We start from the raw sequence: 23892 nt of genomic DNA, 5'->3' as shown, positions 1-23892 counted from the left end.
GAACAGTGGCTTTGGTTCCCAGTTGTGCCTTGCAGTATTTTTGTGTTCAGGAAGAAACAGTAGCTCTTGCATAAAGAAGCTAGTTAGAAACTGTTGCTATAGCAGTGCTTCAAAATGTATTTCCTTAAATGCTTTCTTTGCAACTATCTTCATTTAGTTCATCTCTCAGATAATGACAGATGAGAGTCCCATCCCCAGTATAATACTCTTCTTTGGGGTACTTTCACCATCTTCAGTCTAAACACAGACTAGACTTTCAATTCTAATGTGTAAGATATAAAATGTTATTATGTGTGACTTTGAATATCTGTGTAAATCTACTATCTCCTCTTTGGTGTATACATGTGTTTATTTTTTTCTAGAGATCTGTAACTGAAATGCTTAATTTCTGAATTGTTTTGGATATCACAACTTAATACCAACATAAATTTTGAGCCTTTTCCTCCCTAAATCTGGTGTGAGTCTAACTGAAACTCAAATGAACTTTTTAAAAATAATTTTTTCTTTTCTTTAACTTTTTTTTAAGTAGAGACTGGGACGCACTGTTAACTAGGCTGGTCTTGAACTCCTGATCTTGAGCAATCCCCGCACACCTCAGCCTCACCTTTTTAGAGAAGGTCTTGCTCTGTTGCCCAAGCTGGAGGGCAGTGGCATAATCACAGCTCACTGCAGCCTCTCGACCTCCTCAAGCGATCCTCCTGCCTTAGCCTCCCAAGTAGCTGGGACTATAGGCGTCCACCACCATACCCAGCTAATTTTTTTTTTTTATTTTTTGTAGAGACAAGGTCTCCCTATGTTGCCCAAGTTGGTCTCAAACTCCTGGACTCAAGCAGTCCTCTCACCTCAGCCTCCCAAAGTGCTGGGGTTACAGGTGTGAGCCATGGCACCTGGCCAGAACTTCTAGTAGAAAGAATATTGTTTCCGGGTGCGGTGGCTCACGCCTGTAATCCCAGCACTTTGGGAGGCCAAGGCAGGCGAATCACCTGAGGTCAAGAGTTCGAGACCAGCCTGACCAACATGGAGAAACCGCATCTCTACTAAAACTACAAAAAATTAGCCAGGTGTGGTGGCACATGCCTGTAATCCCAGCTACTTGGGAGCCATGGTGCCCGGCCTAGTTTATTATTTCTTAATATCTGTTGTCTTCCAGTGTCTTCCTTAGTTCTTCACAATACCCTGTACAATGCTTAGCACACAGTGGGCAGTCTGTAAGTTTATTAAATGTTTGATGTGGCCCATACTTCCTATCCACGAAGAATGTAACATGTTAAGACATCTAGATGAGGGAATGATTTAAGAGGAACTACAACAATATTCTGAAACTTGGGCTCTGGATCTCGGCATTTAGACTTTCCTAAACCAGCCAGCAAGTAGATCATCGTGTCACAAGGCCTAGGTTGGGCTTGCTGTTCAGAGAATGAATTAAGGATTAAGGAGAAAAAAAAGCAGAAAGGTTTTGCTCTGTTTTTCAGGTTGTATTGAGTTATTGACTTCTAACTCAAGTTATCTTATTTGCTTCATTGCGTGAGGCCCATTGTAGTAAGAAGAGGAATTTATTTGCTAAATGTTCTGGTGATAGAATGACTTTTCTTTTTTTTTTACAGTCCAAAGGTCTTTTTTTTTTTTAACACCTATTATGCCATGAATTCATAGGGAATAGGTTCCAGCTGCTCAGGCTCCTTCCCATTGGTTCTCACAAAGTGTGCTTCTCTGGGTGGAGCAGGCTGGTGCTTCAGTTGAACCCACGTACCTTTCTCTTTGGCTTCTTTTTCTGATCATTTTCCTTCACGCGTTTCAGGAAGCTGTCTCGGCTCTTAGAGTGTTTAATGTGCTCAATACGCACATTAATTCTCTTGGCAAGAATCTTGCCCTTAACTTGTTTACAGCAATACCAACAGCATGCTGGGTCACATTGTAGACTCTTCCAGTTTGCCATGGTAACACTTGTGGGGCATTCCTTTTTGAACAGTACCCGTTCCCTTGATGTCTGCAATATCACCTTTCTTATAGACTCGCATATACGTGGCCAAAGGAACAACTCCATGTTTTCTAAAAGGCCTAGAGAACATATATATGGTGCCTCTCCTCTTTCCCTTTGTGTTCGTCATTTTGGCGAATTACTGAAAGATGGTGGTTCTGGCCAAAAGGAGGAATGACTTTTTAATAGCTGTGTTTGTATCTGAGCCTTCCCTCTGCCTTTCACTTTTTTTGTTTTGTTTTGTTTTGTTTTGTTTGAGATGAAGTTTCACTCTTGTTGCCCAGGCTGGAGTGCAATGGCGTGATTTCGGCTCACTACAATGTCCGCCTCAGCCTCCCGAGTAGCTGGGATTACAGGCACCCACCACCATGCCCAGCTAATTTTTGTATTTTTAGTAGAGACAGGGTTTCACCATGTTGGCCAGCCTGGTCTCAAACTCCTGACCTCAGGTGATCCACCTACCTTGGCCTCTCAAAGTGCTCGGATTATAGGCGTGAGCCACATCACCCGGCCGTTTTTTTTTTTTTTTTTTTTTTTTAACTGTTTCCAATGGTTAATTCCGTTTGATATGATTCCTTGGAGCTTGCATATTAGCCTTTATCAATTATCACCGTGTATTGGGGGTGGGGAGGATGATACCCCTCTTCATAGTTAGATCCTGCTTACTTTCAACAGAGTTCCTTTTTTTTTTTTTTTTTTTTTTTTTGAGACGGAGTCTCGCTCTTTCACCCAGGCTGGAGTGCAGTGGCACAATCTTGGCTCACTGCAGGCTCCGCCCCCCGGGGTTCGCGCCATTCTCCTGCCTCAGCCTCCCGAGTAGCTGGGACTACAGGCACCCGCCACCGCACCCGGCTAATTTTTTGTATTTTTAGTAGAGATGGGGTTTCACCGTGCTAGCCAGGATGGTCTCAATCTCCTGACCTCGTGATCCACCCGCCTCAGCCTCCCAAAGTGCTGGGATTACAGGCGCGAGCCACCGCGCCCGGCCAACATTTGCAATTTTTAACTATTTGTTTTTACTTATTAAATATTTCTGCCTTGGCCGGGCATGGTGGCTCATGCCTATAATCCCAGCACTGTGAGATGCCAAGGCAGGAGGATCACTTGAGCTTAAGAGTTCTAGACCAGGCTGGGTATGGTGGCTCATGCCTATAATTCCAGCACTTTGTGAGGCCAAGGTTGGCGGATCACCTGAAGTCAGGAATTTAAGACCAGCCTGGCCAACATGGTAAAACCCCATCTCTACAAAAAATATAAAAATTAGCCAAGGGGTGGTGGCGGGCACCTATAATCCCATCTTCTTGGGAGGCTAAGGCAGGAGAATCGCTTGAACCTGGAGGCGGAGGTTGCAGTGAGCCGAGATCATGCCACTGTATTCCAGCCTGGGTAACAGAGCAAGACTCTGTCTCAAAAAAAAGAGTTTGAAACCAGCCTGGTCAACACAGCAAGACACCCATCTCTTTGAAAAATTAAATAACGGTCGGGCACGGTGGCTCACACCTGTAATCCCAGCACTTTGGGAGGCCAAGGCAGGCAGATCACCTGAGGTCGGGAGTTTGAGACCAGACTGACCAACATGGAGAAACCCATCTCTACTAAAATACAAAATTAGTCAGGCATGGTGGTGCATGCCTGTAATCCCAGCTACTTGGGAGGCTGAGGCAGGAGAATAGCTCGAACCTGGGAGGCAGAGAGGTTGTGGGAAGCCAAGATCACGCCATTGCACTGCAGCCTGGGCAACAAGAGCGAAACTCCGTCTCAAAATAAATAAATAAATAAAAATAAATAAGTATTTTTTTTTTTTTTTTGAGTCAGAGTCTCGCTCTGTCGCCCAGGCTGGAGTTCAGTGGCATGATCTCGGCTCGCTGCAAGCTCCACCTCCCAGGTTCAAGCCATTCATTCTTCTGCCTCAGCCTCCCGAGTACCTGGGACTACAGGCGCCCGTCACCACGCCCGGCTAATTTTTTTGTATTGTAGTTTTAGTAGAGACGGGGTTTCACCTTGTTAGCCAGGATGGTCTCGATCTCCTGACCTCATGATCCGCCCGCCTCGGCCTCCCAAAGTTCTGGGATTACAGGCGTGAGCCACCAGGCCCGGCCACTTCTGCCTTTAAGCCACTTCCTAGAAGGCAGTGGCACAAAGTGATACATTTGGAGGAATAAATATATTACAAAATGAATTAGGCCGGGTGCAGTGGCTCACGTCTGTAATCCCCACACTTTGGGAGGCCAAGGTTGGTGGATCACTTGAGGTCAGGAGTTCGAGACTAGCCTGACCAACATAGTAAAATTCTGTCTCTACTAAAAATACCAAAAAAACTAGCTGGGCGTGGTGGCAGGCACCTGTAATCTCAGCTACTAGGAAGGCTGAGGCAGGAGAATCACTTGAACCCAGGAGGTGGAGGTTGCAGTGAGCCGAGATTGCACCATTGCACTCCAGCTTGTGCGACAGAGTGAGACTCCGTCCCCAAAAAAAAAAAAAAAAAAGAACTAACATGCCAGAACTTTGCCTTCAGTATGTTTTGTGATTTTTCCCTTCTTGTGCCATTTCATCATTAGTTCCACGTATTATTTAAGATTTCTTATCAACCAGCACCTTGGGATTTTTTTGTGTATGTGTTGGTTTAGGGGGTTTATTTTTTTCTTTTTTTTCAGTAATTGAAAATGTGAAGCAAAACGTCACCTGTTTTTTCTTTCATGTCTGACACTCATGTCTTGTTTACCCCCGACATGCAGAAGCTGAAATCCCCATTTCATACAGTCTTTAATGTGGAGGCAGTGGGGATGGAGAAAATAATGTACTTTGTGCTTTCTGGTACTCTTTCTTTCCTATTGTCTGAGGGGATTTGGGCATAATTTTGCTGCAGAGATAAAAATTTGTTATATATATTTTTTTATCATTCAGGACCAAGGAATATAAATTTTTTTTTCAGCCTTGTCTCAGCTGGGTGTCTTTATTTACCCTGTCTTAAAGTGTTCCTTTTATTATCATTATTATTTTTTAATCATTGAATTCCATTTGGTGCTATCATCTGTCTGTTGCATTACTTGTGTTTATAAAATTCTGCCTGATATACTTGTTTAAAAACCAATTTGTGTATCATAGATTGATGCTTTTGAAAAAAATCAGTATTCTAACCTGAATTATCACCATCAGAACAAAGCAGTAAAGTAGATTTGTTTTCTCATTCCATTTAAAGCAGTATTAACTTCACAGAAAAGTAGTGCATACCCTATAAGCCAGAATCCAGAAGGCCTTTTTGCTGACAAGTTTGAGGTGTCTGCAGATAGTTCTACCAGTAAAAATAAAGAACCAGGAGTGGAAAGGTAAGAAACATCAATGTAAAGATGCTGTGGTATCTGACATCTTTATTTATATTGAACTCTTACTGTTAATTTTTTTCACCATACTTTCTCCAGTTTTTTGTATACAGGCATTTATAAACTTTTATTGCTCTAGGATACTTCTTTTGTTTAATCCTATGTAGGTTTTTTGAACCTATAACATAAGCTACAACATGAGAAATGTGCAGTTAGATAGATATGTCCCTTCTGAAGGTCAGAAAAAAATATAATGGAGGTAAAACCTGAACAAGCTTGGAAACTGATGGTAGACTTCTACAAGGCAGCCCTTGCCCTAATTAAAATTCTTGTCTTTCTAGAAAAAGTCTAGCTGTTGATTTACCACAGAAAATAATAATAATAATTTTTTTTTTTTTGAGACAGGGTCTCCCTCTGTCACCTAGATTGCAGTGGCGCAATCATGGCTCACTGCATCCTCTGTTTTTCAGGCTCGAGCAATCCTCCCACCTTAGCTTCCTGAGTAGCTGGGTCCACAAGCATGCGCCACCACACCCACTAAGTTTTTGTATTTTTGGTAGAAATGGAGTTTTACCTTGTTGCCCAGGCGGGTCTCAAATTCCTGGATTCAAGTAGTCCGCCCGCCTTGCCCTCCCAAAGCCAGAAAACATTTAGAGTATCTTTCAGAGATGTGTATTTACACCACTATTAATACAGGACTGTATAGCAGTCCAGTACCATTCTTTTCCTTACTGGAGGGCCAGGTGTGGTGGCAGGTGCCTGTAATCCCAGCTACTCAGGAGGCTGAGGCAGGAGAATTGTTTGAACCTGGGAGGCAGAGGTTGCAGTGAGCCGAGACCGTGCCATTGCACTCCAGCCTGGGCGACAGAGCAAGACTCCGTCTCAGCCAGGTGCGGTGGCTCACGCTTGTAATCCCAGCACTTTGGGAGGCCGAGGCGGGCGGATCACGAGGTCAGGAGATCGAGACCACGGTGAAACCCCGTCTCTACTAAAAAAAAATACAAAAAATTAGCCGGGCGTGGTGGCGGGCACCTGTAGTCCCAGCTAGTCGGAGAGGCTGAGGCAGGAGAATGGCGTGAACCCGGGAGGCGGCGCTTGCAGTGAGCCGAGATCGCGCCACTGCACTCCAGCCTGGGCGACAGAGTGAGACTCCGTCTCAAAAAAAAAAAAAAGAAAGCAGTAATTCAGATCTCACCCAACTTCAATCCAGGGGGCCTAGCCTTAGTATTTGACGCATAGTAAGCACCCAATAATTGTTTAAATTAATTAATTGCCGGGTGCGGTGGCTCACGCTTGTAATCCTAGCACTTTGGGAGGCCGAGGCGGGCGGATCACGAGGTCAGGAGTTCGAGACCATGGTGAAACCCCGTCTCTACTAAAAATACAAAAAAAAATTAGCCGGGCGTGGTGGCGGGCGCCTGTAGTCCCAGCTACTTGGAGAGGCTGAGGCAGGAGAATGGCATGAACCCGGGAGGTGGAGCTTGCAGTGAGCTGAGATCGTGCCACTGACTCTAGCCTGGGCGACTGAGTGAGACTCCGTCTCAAAAAAATAAATAAATAAAAATAAATTAATTAATTAATTAATTAATTAACTTCTGAGGCCCTTTAAATCTATTGATAAGTATCTTATTTTGCAAAGTCCTAAGCACTTGGAAGAGTAGAGGAACTATTTACTGGGTGTGTATACTTTTCTAACAATATTTTATAGCTGGCTTTTGTTTTTAGAATGAATTTGGACATTGAAAAGGCAGGCAATAGGGATGATTCTGTGAATTCTGCTAAAACTGAGTAGAAAGAATGAGTGTAGAGATGTCGACATTGATCAACTTTCTATCTTCATAAGAGATCTGATTCTAACATATCCATTTAGACTCAAGTAGAATATTGTGTATAGAGTGAGTGGCAGTGAGTAATTTGGTAAAAATTTGCTGATCTGCTTTTATTCTTTCTTCCTTTCTTCCTTTCCTTCCTTCCTTCTTTCCGTCCTTTCCTTTCCTTTCCCTCTCTTCCTTCCTTCTTTCCTTTCTTTCTTTCCTTTCTTTCCTCCTTTCTTTCCTTCCTTCCTTCCTTTCCTTCCTTTCCTTTCCTTTCTTTCCTTTCCTTTCTTTCCTGACAGAGTCTTGCTCTGTCACCGAGGCTGGAGTGCAGTGGCACGATCTTGGCTCACTGCAACCTCTGCCTCCCAAGTTCAAGCAATTTTCCTGCCTCAGCCTCCGGAATAGCTGAGATTACAGGCGCCAGCCACCACACCCAGCTACTGACCTGCTTTTAAATAGCTAGGAGATATGGTGCCTCAGACCAACCCAACCCCTTTGGGGAGATGTTATATGTCAACCCTGACATATTGGCAGGCAACATGAATCCAGACTTCTAGGCTGTCATGTGGGCTCTTTTTTGCCAGTCATTTCTGATCTCTCTGACATGAGCTGTTTCATTTATGCTTTGGCTGCCCAGGAAGTATGATTTGTCCTTTCACAATTGGTGGCGATGGTTTTCTCCTTCCATTTATCTATCTAGGTCATCCCCTTCTAAATGCCAGTCATTAGATGATAGGTGGCACATGCACAGTTGCTCTGGGAGTCTTCAGAATGGAAACTACCCATCTCAAGAGGAGCTCATTAAGGTTGTTGATGTGGAGGAGCAACAGCTGGAAGAGTCTGGGCCACACGATTTGACGGAACCATCTTACTTGCCAAGGCAAGATCTAGGTAATATTTCATCTGCTGTAATGGAACAAACACTTTGATTTTACTCTCAATCCTACATAAAGATATTCTGGTTAACCAACTTTTAGATGTACTAGTCTATCATGGACACTTTTGTTATACTTAATTAAGCCCATTTTAGAAAAATAGCTCAAGTGTTAATCAAGGTTTACTTGAAAATTATTGAAACTGTTCATCTATGTTTTTTTTTTTTTTTTTTTTTTTGAGACAGAGTCTCGCTCTGTCGCCCGGGCTGGAGTGCAGTGGCGCAATCTCGGCTCACTGCAAGCTCCGCCTCCCGGGTTCACGCCATTCTCCTGCCTCAGCCTCCGAGTAGCTGGGACTACAGGCGCCCGCCACCGCGCCCGGCTAATTTTTTGTATTTTTTAGTAGAGACGGGGTTTCACCGTGGTCTCGATCTCCTGACCTCGTGATCCACCCGCCTCGGCCTCCCAAAGTGCTGGGATTACAAGCGTGAGCCACCGCGCCCGGCCATCTATGTTTTAATTAATGGTTTAACTAATGATTTTGAGGATGAGGGAGTCTTGGTGTACTCTAAATATATTATTTCAGGCCAGGCATAGTGGCTCACGCCTGTAATCCCAGTACTCCAGGAGGCCGAGGCAGGTGGATCAGCTGAGGTCAGTTGTTCAAGACCTGTCTGGCCAACACGGTGAAACCCTGTCTCTACTAACAATACAAAAACATTAACTGGGTGTGCTAGTGCATGCCTGTAATCCTAGCTACTCTGGAGGCTGAGGCAGCAGAATCACTTGAACCCGGGAGGCGGAGGTTGCGGTGAGCCAAGATCACACCACTGCACTCCAGTCTGGGTGACAGAGCAAGACTCCATCTCAAAAAAAAAAAAAAAAAAAAAAAAAAAAAATATATATATATATATATATATATACACACACACACATATATTTTATTTCAACTGTTAGACAAGAGTCCAAAGGCCAAAGAATAAAGTTTTAGGCCAGTCCTTTATTAGAAAATGAGTCAAATCCCAAAGCAAGTTTTTTTTTTATGAGTTAATGAATATAAATGACTACATACTTTATGCCTTAAAAATTACTTTTAATGAATGGTGTTTTATGGCTTGTAAATCAGAGTTTTAATCAGTAAAGAAAGTTTTTAATCCTCAAAAACACATTATCATAAAAGACACTGTTTGGCATCAAGTGTGGTATTCGACCATGTTCATTAGAGTCATTTTAGGAATCTCATACGTTCTACTTAGCTATGCTTAATTCCTGACACCATGGCATTTTCTGAAATGTTTCAAGGATGACATCTCTGCTGTTTTTAATTTGGTAATGATATCTGCTGATTTATTAAGTGAAAAAAGTAATGGTGTCATTACCTTGGATGAAGAAACAAAAATAAAGCATTTGCTACATTTTTCAACTTTTTTTTCCTTTCTTACAAAATTACTATATGCTCATTGCCCCCAAATTGGACAATATAGGGAATAAAAAAGATAATTTGGAGTGGGGTTAGACACGAGTCTTGTTATGTTGCCCAGGCTGGTCTCTAACTCCTGGCCTCATGCAATCTTCCTGCCTTGGCCTCCCAAAGTGCTGGGATTATAGGTGTGAGCCACTTCACCAAGCTGAGATGCCACATCTTAAAAGATAAAATAAGGACAGGTGCAGTGGCTCATGCCTGTAATCTCAGTACTTTGGGAGGCCAAGGTGGGAGGATTGCTCAAGGCCAAGAGTTCAAGACCAGCCTGGGCAATGTAGCAAGACCTGATCTCTACAAAAAGTAGAAAAAAAAAAAAAAACTAGCTGGGGCCAGGCGTGGTGGCTTACGCCTGTAATCCCAGCACTTTGGGAGGCCGAGGCGGGCAGATGGCCTGAGGTGGGGAGTTCAAGACCAGCCTGGTGAAACCCCGTCTCTACTAAAAATACAAAAATTAGCTGGGTGTGGTGGTGCATGCCTGTAATCTCAGCACTTTGGGAGGCCGAGGCAGGCAGATCACCTGAGGGCAGGAGTTCAAGACCAACCTGACCAATGTGGAGAAACCCTGTCTCTACTAAAAATACAAAATTAGCCAGGCGTGGTGGCTCATGCCTATAGTCCCAGCTACTCAGGAGGCTGAGGCAGGAGAATCGCTTGAACCTGGGAGGCAGAGGTTTCAGTGAGCCGAGATCACGCCATTGCACTCTAGCCTGGGCAACAAGAGGGAAACTCCATCTCAAAAAAAAAAAAAAAAATTAGGTGGAAGGTGCAAACACCTGTGGTCCCAGCTACTCAGGAGGCTGAGACAGGAAGATCACTTGAGTCCAGGAGGTCAAGGCTGCAGGTGAGCCATGTTTGTGCCACTGCACTGCAGCCTGGATGACAGACCAAGACCCTTCTCAAAAAAAAATATTACCCGTACTCTTTTTTGAAATGGAGTTTCACTCTTGTTGCCCAGGCTGGAGTGCAATGGCGCAATCTCGGCTCAGCGCAACCTCCGCCTCCTGGGTTCAAGTGATTCTCCTGCTTCAGCCTCCCGAGTAGCTGGGATTACAGGCATGCACCACCACGCCCGGCTAATTTTTTGTATTTTTAGTAGAGACAGGGTTTCTCCATGTTGGTCGGACTGGTCTCGACCTCTTGACCTCAGGTGATCCGCCCACCTCGGCCTCTGAAAGTGCTGGGATTACAGGCCTGAGCCACCACACCCGGCCTGTACTCTTTTTCTTAAAAATAAAATATTTCTGGCCGGGCGCGGTGGCTCACGCTTGTAATCCCAGCACTTTGGGAGGCCGAGGCGGGCGGATCACGAGGTCAGGAGATCGAGACCACAGTGAAACCCCGTCTCTACTAAAAATACAAAAAAAAATTAGCCGGGCGTGGTGGCGGGCGCCTGTAGTCCCAGCTACTCGGAGAGGCTGAGGCAGGAGAATGGCGTGAACCCAGGAGGCAGAGCTTGCAGTGAGCCGAGATTGCGCCACTGCACTCCAGCCTGGGCGACAGAGCGAGACTCCGTCTCAAAAAAAAAAAAAAATAATAAATAAATAAATAAAATAAAATATTTCTGTGTTTCTTTAGTCATTTTACATAAACTTTTATTTATTTATTTATGTGTTTTTATTTTTATTTTTATTTTTTGAGACAGAGTCTCGCTCTGTCGCCCAGGCTGGATTGCAATGGTGCAATCTCAGCTCACTGCAAGCTCCGCCTCCCAGGTTCACGCCATTCCCCTGCCTCAGCCTCCCGAGTAGCCGGGACTACAGGCGCCTGCCACCACGCCCAGCTAATTTTTTTTCTGTATTTTCAGTAGAGACGGGGTTTCACTGTGTTAGCCAGGATGGTCTTGATCTCCTGACCTCGTGATCCACCCGTCTCGGCCTCCCAAAGTGCTGGGATTACAGGCGTGAGCCACCGTGCTCAGCCCATAAACTTTTATTTTTAAAATAATGTCATGATAAATAATATTGCTTAGGTGTCTTCTTTAATATATTAGTAACATTTCTGTTTTATTGTACATCAACATTTATATTCAAATTAATGGAGTACTCCGTTGGACTACGTATATCGTAATTTAATCTCCTATTATTGGACAACTACATTGTTTCTAAAATTATACTATTACAAGCATTGTTACAGTGAACATTCCTATGACTAAACCTTTGCATACATCTTTTATCTCCCTAGGATATATTTCTAAAACTAGCATTGTTGACTGAAAGTGTAAACACTTGTTAAGGTGTTTGCTACATAATGCCATATTTCCTTTTTAGGAAGCTAAGCTACTTTGGATTTCTACCAACACTGTATTCATGTACCCATTTTTCTCTTAACCTAACTTCATTGGTCTTTTTACTTCTTAACAGAGACCAGAACTTTGTAATTCAACATTCATCGTTGTGTAAAATTAAATTTCTCCCATTCCTTTCAGAGGGAACCCCTTACTTGGAATCTGGAATCAGCCTCTTCTCTGATGACTCTGAATCTGATCCTTCGGCAGACAGAGCCCCAGAGTCAGCTCATGTTGGCAATATACCATCTTCAACCTCTGCATTGAAAGTACCCCAGTTGAAAGTTGCTGAATCTGCCCAGAGTCCAGCTGCTGCTCATACTACTAATACTGCTGGGTATAATGCAATGGAAGAAAGTGTGAGCAGGGAGAAGCCAGAATTGACAGCTTCAACAGAAAGGGTCAACAAAAGAATGTCCATGGTGGTGTCTGGCCTGACCCCAGAAGAATTTGTGAGTATATCCATATGTATCTCCCTAATGACTAAGACTTAACAACATTCTGGAAAGAGTTTTATGTAGGTATTAATAACCTAGAGGAAGAAATCTAGGAAACAATCACAGTTCTGTGTAATTTAATTTCGATTACTAATTTATGAAAATTTAGATCTAGATAAAGCTATAGTGTGGATTGTTTTATATATATTTACTTGAGAAAATAATTATTAAATATTAGCAGAAAAGCTATACTTTGGGTATGATATAGGACTTTTGAATTTGAATTTTCCTTTCTATCTGTAAAAGCAAGTAGGTATAGCTTTATTCCCCAGAAGGCATCTTTTTTCCCCCCTTGTCTCGCATGGGTGAATTTACCAGCATATTTAACTAAATTCAGACTGGTTCCAAACATACTGCCAGACAGTAGCATTTCTCTAGTGTTTGTTTTCATCCTGGCTTGTAAGACTGCCCTGCCACTTCTGCCCTGCAACATCCCTTGCTATTAGGATTTTAGCATCACCTTGGGTCCTTAATGCCAGAAATGGGAATTGCTTCACACTGTGGAAAAATACCCATTAAAATATTAAGACCAGTAAAACCTCGTTTCTGCTTGGGCTATTTGTAGATTTCAGACCTCCTGAGAAGTTTACCACCCCTGTAATTAATTGTCATTGTCATCACTTCATAATAAAAATAATTGCATGGCCGGGCATGGTGGCTCAAGCCTGTGATCCCAGCACTTTGGGAGGCTGAGGCGGTCAGATCGCCTGAGGTCGGGAGTTCAAGACCAGCCTGACCAACATGAAGAAACCCCATCTTTACTAAAAATACACAATTAGCCGGGTGTGGTGGTGCATGCCTATAATCCCAGCTGAAGGGCGACAGGCTAGTCAGAGACGACACCGGTGGCAGCCAAGAAATCTTTGTTGGAGAGGTAGAGGTCAGGTCGCGCGGGGGAGAGAGAGAAGAGAAGAGAAGAGAGAGAGCTGCTGGTGTGCTGGGTTTTATATCCCTTGGGCCTACGTCGGGCGGGCCCAAGGGAAGGCAGGAGATGCTTCTTTCTGATTGGCCCTCCTTTGGCGGGTTCAGACAGTGCCCGGTCAAGGAGGGGAGAAGAACCCGGAACCGGCGCCATTAAGGTACCCCTGTTACCTAACACCAGCTACTCAGGAGGCTGAGGCAGGAGAATTGCTTGAATCCGTGAGGCAGAGGTTGTGGTGAGCCGAGATTGTACCATTGCACTCCAGCCTGGCCAACAAGAGCGAAACTCTGTCTCAAAATAATAATAAGAAGAAGAAGAAGAAGAAGAAGAATTGCATGAATATTTCTTTAAAACTATGATGAGATAACATACCAGATTATCAAATGGATTCAGTAGTGGGTGTGCCATTTATTGCACACTAAGAGATGACCAAGTCATTCTGAAATATCTTTCTTAATATATCCTTCGTAGGATTTTTCATCCTAACTTCTCCATAGGTAGTGACTTAGCATAACATCTCTGTGGCCAGATGTATCCCACTACTAAAAAGGCAAAGTAAGCTGTGGCTGCCCTGGTAGATACAACGAGTACATGCACATTGATGGCTATAAATGTTTTCATCTCATAATCCCATGTCCAGACCAGCAATTTGCTCTGAAAGCTCTTACCTGTGTCTGTTTCAATGGCTCTTGATCACTTGCCTGCACATCCAGAATTCCTTATTTATTCATTGAAAATTAGCGTTCTTTATCCCTTTGTTTTGCAAGTTCAGCTTTTTAGAGATGGCTAAAATGGTCTAATCTTTCTTGGCAAAGGCAGTTCTGAGCTGCAGATTAGACTACAAATGGCTTGGGTACATGTTGTCTTTAAACAAGCGAAGAGGAAAACTTTGAGCTCTATTCAGACTTGGTGAAGTGTGGTAAATTTATGATGAAAGCTACTGACTGTATTACACATGGTTAATTCTGAAGCCCATATTAAGATGATCTTTTCAGCAGTTCAGCATTGCTCTTCTAACTGAACAGTTTCAAGGCTGGGATTTCAGCAATTAATCAGTTCAGAATTGCTAATGATCCTGGCGGAGGGTGGTGGCAAAAAGGGGAGGATGTCATTAGCTTCTCTAGCCTGCCTTTTTTCAGTGCCCTGTGGCAATATGGAGTGAGGCAACATGAAAGAAAGATGGCCTGACCTTCATGGCAGTATTGTGCAACACGTACATACTGGTGTGGGTGGCTGTGGCTATGGCTAGTAAATGATGGCCCTTGGTAAACAAAGTTATTTATCAGACAATACCTACCAGCTAGGTCAACTGTGCCCATAATTGATCTGGTTAATTTCTTTTGCTGCCTATTGATTTTTATTTGGTTGATAGATAATAGCTAGATGACTCTAAATTTCTTTGGGGAAGAATATGAACCCCTTCTAAGCCTTCTTACGAGAGAATTGATCGCTTTTGCACTGACCTTTAGTAACATCCAGATTTCAGTGTTTTGTGACTTTCAGAGGGTTGAGTCTTGGTTTTAAGCCATGTATGTCTGTAGCATAACTTTCTGTGTAGGCTAGTTACCTCTCAGCTTATAAAGTGTAGGCTGATAAATTTATAGTACAGTAGAGTGTCACTATGCAAAGAAACTGTCTTAGGGAATCAAATGATATCTGCTATTAAAGCAAAATTAATATATATTTTTTCTTTTTACTTTTATTTATTTATTTATTTTTTAAAGACATGAGATCTCACTGTATTGCCCAGGCTGGTCTTGGTCTCAGACTCTTGAGCTCAAGCAGTCCTCCCACCTCAGCTTCCCAAAGTGCTGGGATCATAGGCATGAGCTGCCGTGTCTGGCCCAATATATATTTTTTTAAGTTTTAAGTTTTGTGGTACGTCATAGGTGTATAATATTATTTTGAATCCTTAGTTGTAATTCTGTGTCTGCTGATGTGTACATAATTTTTATTAAACTATGTATTTGAGACTTCAGGTATCTTTTTTTTTTTTTTTTTGAGACGGAGTCTCGCACTCTCGCCCAGGCTAGAGTGCAGTGGCGCCATCTCGGCTTACTGCAAGCTCTGCCTCCTGGGTTCACACCATTCTCCTGCCTCAGCCTCCCGAGTAGCTGAGACTACAGGCGCCCGCCACCACGCCTGGCTAATTTTTTGTATTTTTAGTAGAGACGGGGTTTCACCATGTTAGCCAGGATGGTCTCGATCTCCTGACCTTGTGATCTGCCCGCCTCGGCCTCCCAAAGTGCTGGGATTACAGGCATGAGCCACCGCGCCCAGCCGAGACTTCAGGTATCTTAGAATTTTTTAAATGTACCCTTTCTGAGAAAAACAGAGACTTAAAGCTAGGATAACTGCTATTCTTTTTTTTTTTTTTTAAATTTTACCTTCAGCCTGGGTAACAGAGAAAGACTCTAAGACTCTCTAAAAAAAAAAAAAAAAAATTCACTTTAAATAGTTCCAGGACACATGTGCAGAACGTGCAGGATTGTTACGTAGGTAAATGTATGCCATGGTGGGATAACTAGTATTCTGAGCTGTGTACTAGAGGTGACTCATGATAATGGAATATTTGATTGAATTTCAGATGCTCGTGTACAACTTTGCCAGAAAACACCACATCACTTTAACTAATCTAATTACTGAAGAGACTACTCATGTTGTTATGAAAACAGGTATACCAAAAACCTTTACAGAATACTTTGCATCTGCTGCATAAAACCACATGAGGTGAGGCACGGTGGTGCATGCCTGTAATTGCAGCACTTTGGGAGGCCAAGGTGGGCAGATCACGAGATTAGGAGATCGAGACCATCCTGGCCAGCATGGTGAAACCCCGTCTCTGCTAAAATATAAAAAAATTAGCTGGGTGTGGTCGCGTGCGCCTGTAGTCCTAGCTACTCTTGAAGCTAAGGCAGGAGAATCACTTGAACCAGGGAGATGGAGGTTGCAGTGAGCCAAGATCATGCCACTGCACTCCAACCTGGCAACAGAGCAAGACTCCGTCTCAAAAAAAAAAAAACCGTGAAAAAATAAGAATATTTGTTGAGCATAGCATGGATGATAGTCTTCTAATAGTCAATCAATTACTTTATGAAAGACAAATAATAGTTTTGCTGCTTCGTTACCTCCTTTTGTTTTGGTTTAAGATTTGGAGTGTGGGCCGAGCGCGGTGGCTCAAGCCTGTAATCCCAGCACTTTGGGAGGCCGAGGCAGGCAGGTCGCGAGGTCAGGAGATCGAGACCATCCTGGCTAACACGGTGAAACCCCGTCTCTACTAAAAACACAAAAAATTAGCCGGGCGTGTTGGCGGGCGCCTGTAGTCCCAGCTACTCGGGAGGCTGAGGCAGGAGAATGGCGTGAACCCGGGAGGCGGAGCTTGCAGTGAGCCGAGATCGCGCCACTGCCCTCCAGCCTGGGGGACGGAGCAAGACTCCGTCTCAAAAAAAAAAAGATTTGGAGTCTGGGCCAGGCGCAGTGGCTCACACCTGTAATCACAGCATTTTGGGAGGCCAAGGCGGGCGGGCGGACCACCTGAGGTCAGGAGTTCAAGACCAGCCTGGCCAACGTGTTGAAACCCCGTCTCTACCTAAAAATATAAAAATTAGGTGGGCGTGGTGAGTAATCCCAGCTACTCAGGAGGCTGAGGCAGCAGAATCGCTTGAACCCAGGAGGTGGAGGTTGCAGTGACCCAAGATCGCACCATTGCACTCCAGCCTGGGGACAAGAGCAAGATTTTGTCTCAAAAAAAAAAAAAAAAAGGTTTGGAGGGTGGTGAGCTGAAATAGTCAACTATTAACTCCTATCTACCTGCCTGGACTACACTGGTGACGTGGAGCCTAAGTCCTAAAACAACAAGTGAGGCAGCCAGACACGGTGGCTCGTGCCAGTAATCCCAGCCCTTTGGGAGCCTGAGGCGGGCAGATCACAAGGTCAGGAGTTCAAGACCAGCCTGGCCAATATGGTAAAACCCAGTCTCTACTAAAAATACAAAAAGTGACTGGGCGTGGTGGTGTGCACCTGTAATCCCAGCTACTTGGGAGGCTGACGCAGAAGAATTGCTTGAACCCTGGAGGCTGAGGTTGCAGTGAGCTGAGATCGTGCCACTGCACTCCAGCCTGGCGACAGAGTGAGACTCTGTCTCAACAACAACAAAAGAAAGAACACGTGAGGCAAAACCTGGAGACCTCAGCTCTTGTAACACCTAGTTTGAGTATTGTTGAGAGTTTTTCAGGAAAAAAGTCTGATAACAGCTCCGAGATAGTCTTAACATATGAAAAAGCAAAAAAGGAAGGGGACAGATCATTTGTCCTATACCTTTCTCTTTTAAGATTTTAATTATAACTTGTGTAATACGGGAGACCTCTGGGAGTTTTTAGTTGACTATAAACTAAATCTGAGTAAACATTTTAGGGCTGCTAAAAATGCTTATTTGAAACTGGCCCGTATTAACACAAGCATAGGGTCTGGAGCAAGTGAAGTACAGATCCAGAGCCCCACTGTATTCTCCAATGGAGTGACTGCCTGAAAGATGATGTCAGTTTTAAGCACCGTGCTTGGTTTTTAACATGGTCACTGACAAACCGGAGAGTGTTTATCCAGAGGTAGATGGTAAAGATGCAGAAAAGTAACTTGAAATAATGTCTTTTGAAGAAGAAATGAGAAGATTTAAGGAAATAAGACACTGTCTTCAAGTATCTGAAGAACTGTTACCCAGAAGAGAACTGTTATCTGGAACAGGAGTAAGACTCACTCATGGGGCTCCAGAAAGCAGACGAGTGCATGGAGGATGCAGAAGATGCAGATTGTGTGGCTCAACTCTAAAATCTTTGTAACAAAATTAGTTATCTGGATGTGTTCCAGTTCACTTGATGATGATTCTTCTTTTTTTTTTTTTTTTTTTTGAGGTGGAGTTTTACTCTTGCCCAGGCTGCTAGAGTGCAATGGCACGATCTTGGCTTGCTGCAACCTCCCCCTCCCGGGTTCAAGCGATTCTCCTGCCTCAGCCTCCTGAGTAGCTGGGATTATAGGCATGCACCACCATACCTAATTTTGTATTTTTAGTAGAGACAGGGTTTTTCCATGTCGGTCAGGCTGGTCTTGAACTCCCGACCTCAGGTGATGCACCCACCTCAGCCTCCCAAAGTGCTGGGATTACAGGCGTGAGCCATCACGCCCAGCCCATGATGATTCTTTTCACAGAGATACAGGCACTTGAGGAGAGGATCTAAACCCCTTGGACACATTGCCATAGAACTTCTAAGATCTTAGGTTTCCATTTACTCATGAAAATTATACCACAGGGTCAGAGGGTAGTGCTCATTGGAGCCAGGTGCCAGAACAAGTTATTACAAACTACTATTTTAAAGAAAAATGTCATTAAAGTTTAAGATACCTTAAGCTATAGGTTTGCATCAAAGCTAATGAGAGGTAAAAAGATGCCAAGCGTGGTGGCTCAGGCCTGTAATCCCAGCACTTTGGGAGGCCGAGACGGGCAGATCACGAGGTCAGGAGATCGAGACCATCCTGGCTAACACGGTGAAACCCTGTCTCTAGTAAAAACACAAAAAATTAGCGGGGCATGGTGGCGGGCACCTGTACTCCCAGCTACTCAGGAGGCTGAGGGAGGAGAATGGCATGAACGCAGGAGGCGGAGCTTGCAGTGAGCTGAGATCCAGCCACTGCACTCCAGCCTGGGCGACAGAGCAAGACTCCATCTCAAAAAAAAAAAAAAAAAATGCAAATCAAATCTAAAGTAGCTCAGTCTTTAAACTCAAAGCCAGTACATTTGCTTTGAAGTACAAATGAACCAAAGTTTTTAAGTTTAATGCATATTATTAAATTGGCTTTTGTAGCAGTTAAACAAAAAACTTCAAGAATTGTAAGAATTCTGTGAGGGATCATGGCTGCTGCTGCTGCTTGCAGATAGCCTGCTGTGTTTAGGATTTAGTTAAATACATTTCTCCTGTTTAAAACTAAATAGTCTTTCCTTAGTTTGTTTAGTTCTTCAGAAGGGCCTTTAAAACACTGGGAAATAAACAAGTGATTGTTTAGCTACTGCTTTCTGAAATACTTACATAAAAGCTCTGCATTGTATTCTCCTATCCCTCTCAGGGGAATATTAGAGGGTTAGAACTCCCCAGGTAGACATTCTAGAGGTGAAAATTTGTCATTACATTGACATTTCAGATTTAGGTTTTCAACAATACTGTTTTCTTCTTTCACATATTGCCATCTAGTAATATAGATGTTCTCCGTCCACATTAATCAAAACTATTGACATGGATAATTCCTAATTACTTGAACACTGTAATGGAAATCTATAGCTAGCCTTGGCATCTAGAAGATGGGTGTTGAGAAGAGGGAGTGGACAGACATTTCCTCTGGTCTTAACTTCATATCAGCCTCCCCTAGACTTCCAAATATCTACACCTGCTGGTTCTAATCAGTGGTGTTTTCAGCCTCTGATTCTGTCACCAGGGGTTTTAGAATCATAAATCCAGATTGATCTTGGGAGTGTAAAAAACTGAGGCTCTTTAGCTTCTTAGGATAGCACTTCCTGATTTTGTTTTCAACTTCTAATCCTTTGAATGTTTTTCATTCTGCAGATGCTGAGTTTGTGTGTGAACGGACACTGAAATATTTCCTAGGAATTGCAGGAGGAAAATGGGTAGTTAGCTATTTCTGTAAGTATAATACTATTTCTCCCCTCCTCCCTTTAACACCTCAGAATTGCATTTTTACACCTAACGTATAACACCTAGGTTTTTGCTGATGCTGAGTCTGAGTTACCAAAAGGTCTTTAATTGTAACACTAAACTACCTTTATCTTTAATATCACTTTGTTCAGATAAGCTGGTGATGCTGGGAAAATGGGTCTCTTTTATAACTAATAGGACCTAATCTGCTCCTAGCAATGTTAGCATATGAGCTAGGGATTTATTTAATAGTCGGCAGGAATCCATGCGCAGCAGGCAAACTTACAATGTTTAAATTAAACATCAACTGTGTCTCCAGAAGGAAACTGCTGCGACAAGCCTTATTAAAGGGCTGTGGCTTTAGAGGGAAGGACCTCTCCTCTGTCATTCTTCCTGTGCTCTTTTGTGAATCGCTGACCTCTCCATCTCCATGAAAAGAGCATGTTCTTCTGCTGTATGTAACGTGTCTTTTCTATGATCTCCTTAGGGGTGACCCAGTCTATTAAAGAAAGAAAAATGCTGAATGAGGTAAGTACTTGATGTTACAAACTAACCAAAGATATTCATTCAGTCATATAGTTAAAAATGTATTTGCGGCCAGGCACGGTGGCTCACGCTTGTAATCCCAGCACTTTGGGAGGCCGAGGCGGGCGGATCACGAGGTCAGGAGATCGAGATCATGGTGAAACCCCGTCTCTACTAAAAATACAAAAAAATTAGCCGGGCGTGGTGGCAGGCGCCTGTAGTCCCAGCTACTCAGAGAGGCTGAGGCAGGAGAATGGCGTGAACCCAGGAGGCGGAGCTTGCAGTGAGCCGAGATTGCGCCACTGCACTCCAGCCTGGGCGACAGAGCGAGACTCTGTCTCAAAAAAAAAAAAAAAAAGTATTTGCTTCCTTCCATCAATGCACCACTTTCCTTAACAATGCACAAATTTTCCATGATAATGAGGATTATCAAGAATTACGCAGGCCAGCACGGTGGCTCACACCTATAATCCCAGCACTTTGGGAGGCTGAGGCGCTTGGATCACCTGAGGTCAGGAGTTCAAGACCAGCATGACCAACATGGAGAAACCCCATTTCTACTAAAAATACAAAATTAGCCAGGCTTGGTGGCACATGCCTGTAATTCCAGCTACTCGGGAGGCTGAGGCAGGAGAATCACTTGAACCTGGGAGGCGGGGTTTGCAGTGAGCTGAGATCGCGTCATTGCACTCTAACGTGGGCAACAAGAGCAAAACTCCATCAAAAGAAAAAAAAAGTCGGGTGCAGTAGCTCATGCCTGTAATCCTAACACTGTGGGAGGCCAAGACAGGCAGATTGCCTGAGCTCAGGAGTTCGAGATCAGCCTGGGCAACATGGTGAAACCCTGTCTCTACTAAAATACAAAAAATTACTCGGCGTGGTGGCGTGCGCCTTTCGTCCCAGCTACTCAGGAGGCTGAGGCAGAAGAATCGCTTGAACCCGGGAGGCGGCGGTTGCAATGAGCCAAGATCACGCCACTGCACTCCAACCTGGCAACAGAGCGAGACTCCGTCTTAAAAAAAAAAAAAAAAAAGGCCGGGCGCGGTGGCTCACACTTGTAATCCCAGCACTTTGGGAGGCCGAGGCGGGCGGATCACGAGGTCAGGAGATTGAGACCATCCTGGCTAACATGGTGAAACCCCATCTCTACTAAAAATACAAAAAAAAATTAGCCAAGTGTGGTGGCGGGTGCCTGTAGTCCCAGCTACTCGGGAGGCTGAGGCAGGATAATGGTGCAAACCCGGGAGGCGGAGCTTGCAGTGAGCCGAGATCGCGCCACTGCACTCCAGCCTGGGCGATAGCAAGACTCCGTCTCAAAAAAAAATTTGCAGCACAAACCAGGATATCCTCTGTTCTCATTTGTTCTAGATTTCAAAAGAAACAGTCCTTTCTTTGGGGAAAGAGAAAGGAAAAGGAATTTGTAAAAGGAAAGAAAAGATGCATAAGGACAAAAAGTGGGCCTACTTGCATATACGTTTGTAGAAAACTGTTCACTGTTGAAGAAAAGCTCTTCATATTAATATGCAGTCCAGATGCAGTGGCTCACACTTATAATCTCAGCACTTTGGGAGGCTGAGACAGGAAGATTACTTGAGGCCAGGAGTTTGAAACCAGCCTGGGCAACATAGTGAGACTCTGTCTCCACAAAATTGTTTTTTAATTAGCCAGGCATGGCGGTGTGCCTCTGTAGTCTTAGCTACTGAGGAAGCTAAGCCAGAAGAATCACTTGAGCCCAGGAGTTCAAGGCTGCAGTGAGCTATAATCATACCACTGCAGGCCGGACGCGGTGGCTCATGCCTGTAATCCCAGCACTTTGGGAGGCCGAGGCGGGCAGATCACGAGGTCAGGAGATCGAGACCATCCTGGCTAACACGGTGAAACCCCATCTCTACTAAAAATACAAAAAATTAGCCAGGCAAGGTGGCGGGCGCCTGTAGTCCCAGCTACTTGGGAGGCTAAGGCAGGAGAATGGCGTGAACCCCAGGGGGTGGAGCCTGCAGCGAGCCGAGATCGCGCCACTGCACTCCAGCCTGGGCGATAGCAAGACTCCATCTCAAAAAAAAAAATCATACCACTGCACTCTTGCACTTGCACAGGGCAAGACCCTGTCTCTTAAAAAAAAAAAAAAGTGTGTGTGTGCATATGCATATACACATATATATACATGCAAATGTATCTGTTTATAATTCAGATTGCTTCAAAAAGATGTTGGACTTTATGATACTGAGAACAGTGAGAAGTAAATAAGATAGAGTGTAGGAGGAGGAATAATTTTAGAACAGCCATCTGAGAACTTCTGTGACAACAGATCAGGCAAAATAAAATGTGAAAGTAATTTTATAGGCCAGGCGTGGTGGCTCATGCCTGTAATCCCAGCACTTTGGGTGGCCAAGGCAGGTAGATCACTTGAGGTCAGGAGTTCGAGACCAGCCTGGTCAACATGGTGAAACCTCGTCTCTACTAAAAATACAAAAAAATTAGTCGAGCGCGGTGGCATGTGCCTGTAATCCTAGCTGTTGGGGAGGCTGAGGCAGGAGAATCACTTGAACCCGGAAGGCAGAGGTTGCAGTGAGCCAAGATCGCGCCACTGCACTCCAGCCTGTGAGACAGAATGAGACCCTGTCTTAAAAAAAAAAAAGGAATTTTATAAACTATTGTGCACAATTCAGTGTATTCATAATTAAATGATTATTTTTGTTGGTTTTAACTTTTATTCAGTGGCTATTTATTGGGAGCCTACTGTGTGCTGGGCACTAGGAATGCAACAGTAAATAAGACTAACCAAGTCCCTGGTAGGATTCAGGTTCTGTCAAGGGGAGATACACAATAAAGATGAATTTAAGATAACAATAAATGCTATGGAGAAATAGGCCGGGCACGGTGGCTCACGCTTGTAATCCCAGCACTTTGGGAGGCCGAGGCAGGCGGATCACGAGGTCAGGAGATCAAGACCACGGTGAAACCCCGTCTCTACTAAAAATACAAAAAAAAAATTAGCCGGGCGTGGTGGCGGGCGCCTGTAGTCCTGGCTACTCGGAGAGGCTGAGGCAGGAGAATGGCGTGAACCCGGGAGGCGGAGCTTGCAGTGAGCCGAGATTGCGCCACTGCACTCCAGCCTGGGCGACAGAGCGAGACTCCGTCTCAAAAAAAAAAAAAAATTAAAATGCTATGGAGAAAGATACAGAACAGTGGAATAGTATTAGCTGGCAATAAAGGTTGTTGATTACGTTCGTTTAAGGAGGCCAGGGAAAGCCTTTCTGAAAAAATTGAGCTGAGACCTAAATAACGAAAGAATTGTCCTTGAAAAATGGAGGGAATGCATCTTATAGGCAGAGGAATAGCAAACATAAAGGTCTTGAGGTAATAATGAGCGTGGCTTTTTGATTTCTGTATTTTGGTTTTTTTGAGATGGTGTCTCCCTCTATCCCCCAGGCTGGAGTGCAGTGGCACAATCTTGGCTCACTGCAAACTCTGTCTCCTGGGTTCAAGCGAT

General features: G+C 44.1%; 1 protein-coding gene across 50 annotated transcripts in view; it reads left to right on the top strand.

Moving 5' to 3' along the window:
• Window positions 1–23892, top strand: part of BRCA1 (BRCA1 DNA repair associated) — a 102515-nt gene that overhangs the window by 46569 nt on the left and 32054 nt on the right. For 29 of the 50 annotated variants that reach the window (XM_063629056.1, XM_063629046.1, XM_063629048.1 and 26 more), the window contains 6 exons: window positions 5178–5304; window positions 7816–8006; window positions 11899–12209; window positions 15764–15851; window positions 19785–19862; window positions 20362–20402. In XM_063629056.1, the coding sequence (XP_063485126.1) occupies window positions 5178–5304; window positions 7816–8006; window positions 11899–12209; window positions 15764–15851; window positions 19785–19862; window positions 20362–20402 (836 nt within the window). Of the gene's footprint in view, window positions 1–2010; window positions 2077–5177; window positions 5305–7815; window positions 8007–11898; window positions 12210–15763; window positions 15852–19784; window positions 19863–20361; window positions 20403–23892 lie in introns of all 50 variants that reach the window. The other 21 variants (XM_063629051.1, XM_063629081.1, XM_063629076.1 and 18 more) reach the window with 2 other exon arrangements.

This window comes from Symphalangus syndactylus, chromosome 20 (assembly GCF_028878055.3).
Source record: "Symphalangus syndactylus isolate Jambi chromosome 20, NHGRI_mSymSyn1-v2.1_pri, whole genome shotgun sequence".
NCBI lineage: Eukaryota > Metazoa > Chordata > Mammalia > Primates > Hylobatidae > Symphalangus > Symphalangus syndactylus.
Note: the sequence above shows the minus strand (reverse complement) of the source record. Positions and strands in the feature narration are given on the sequence as shown.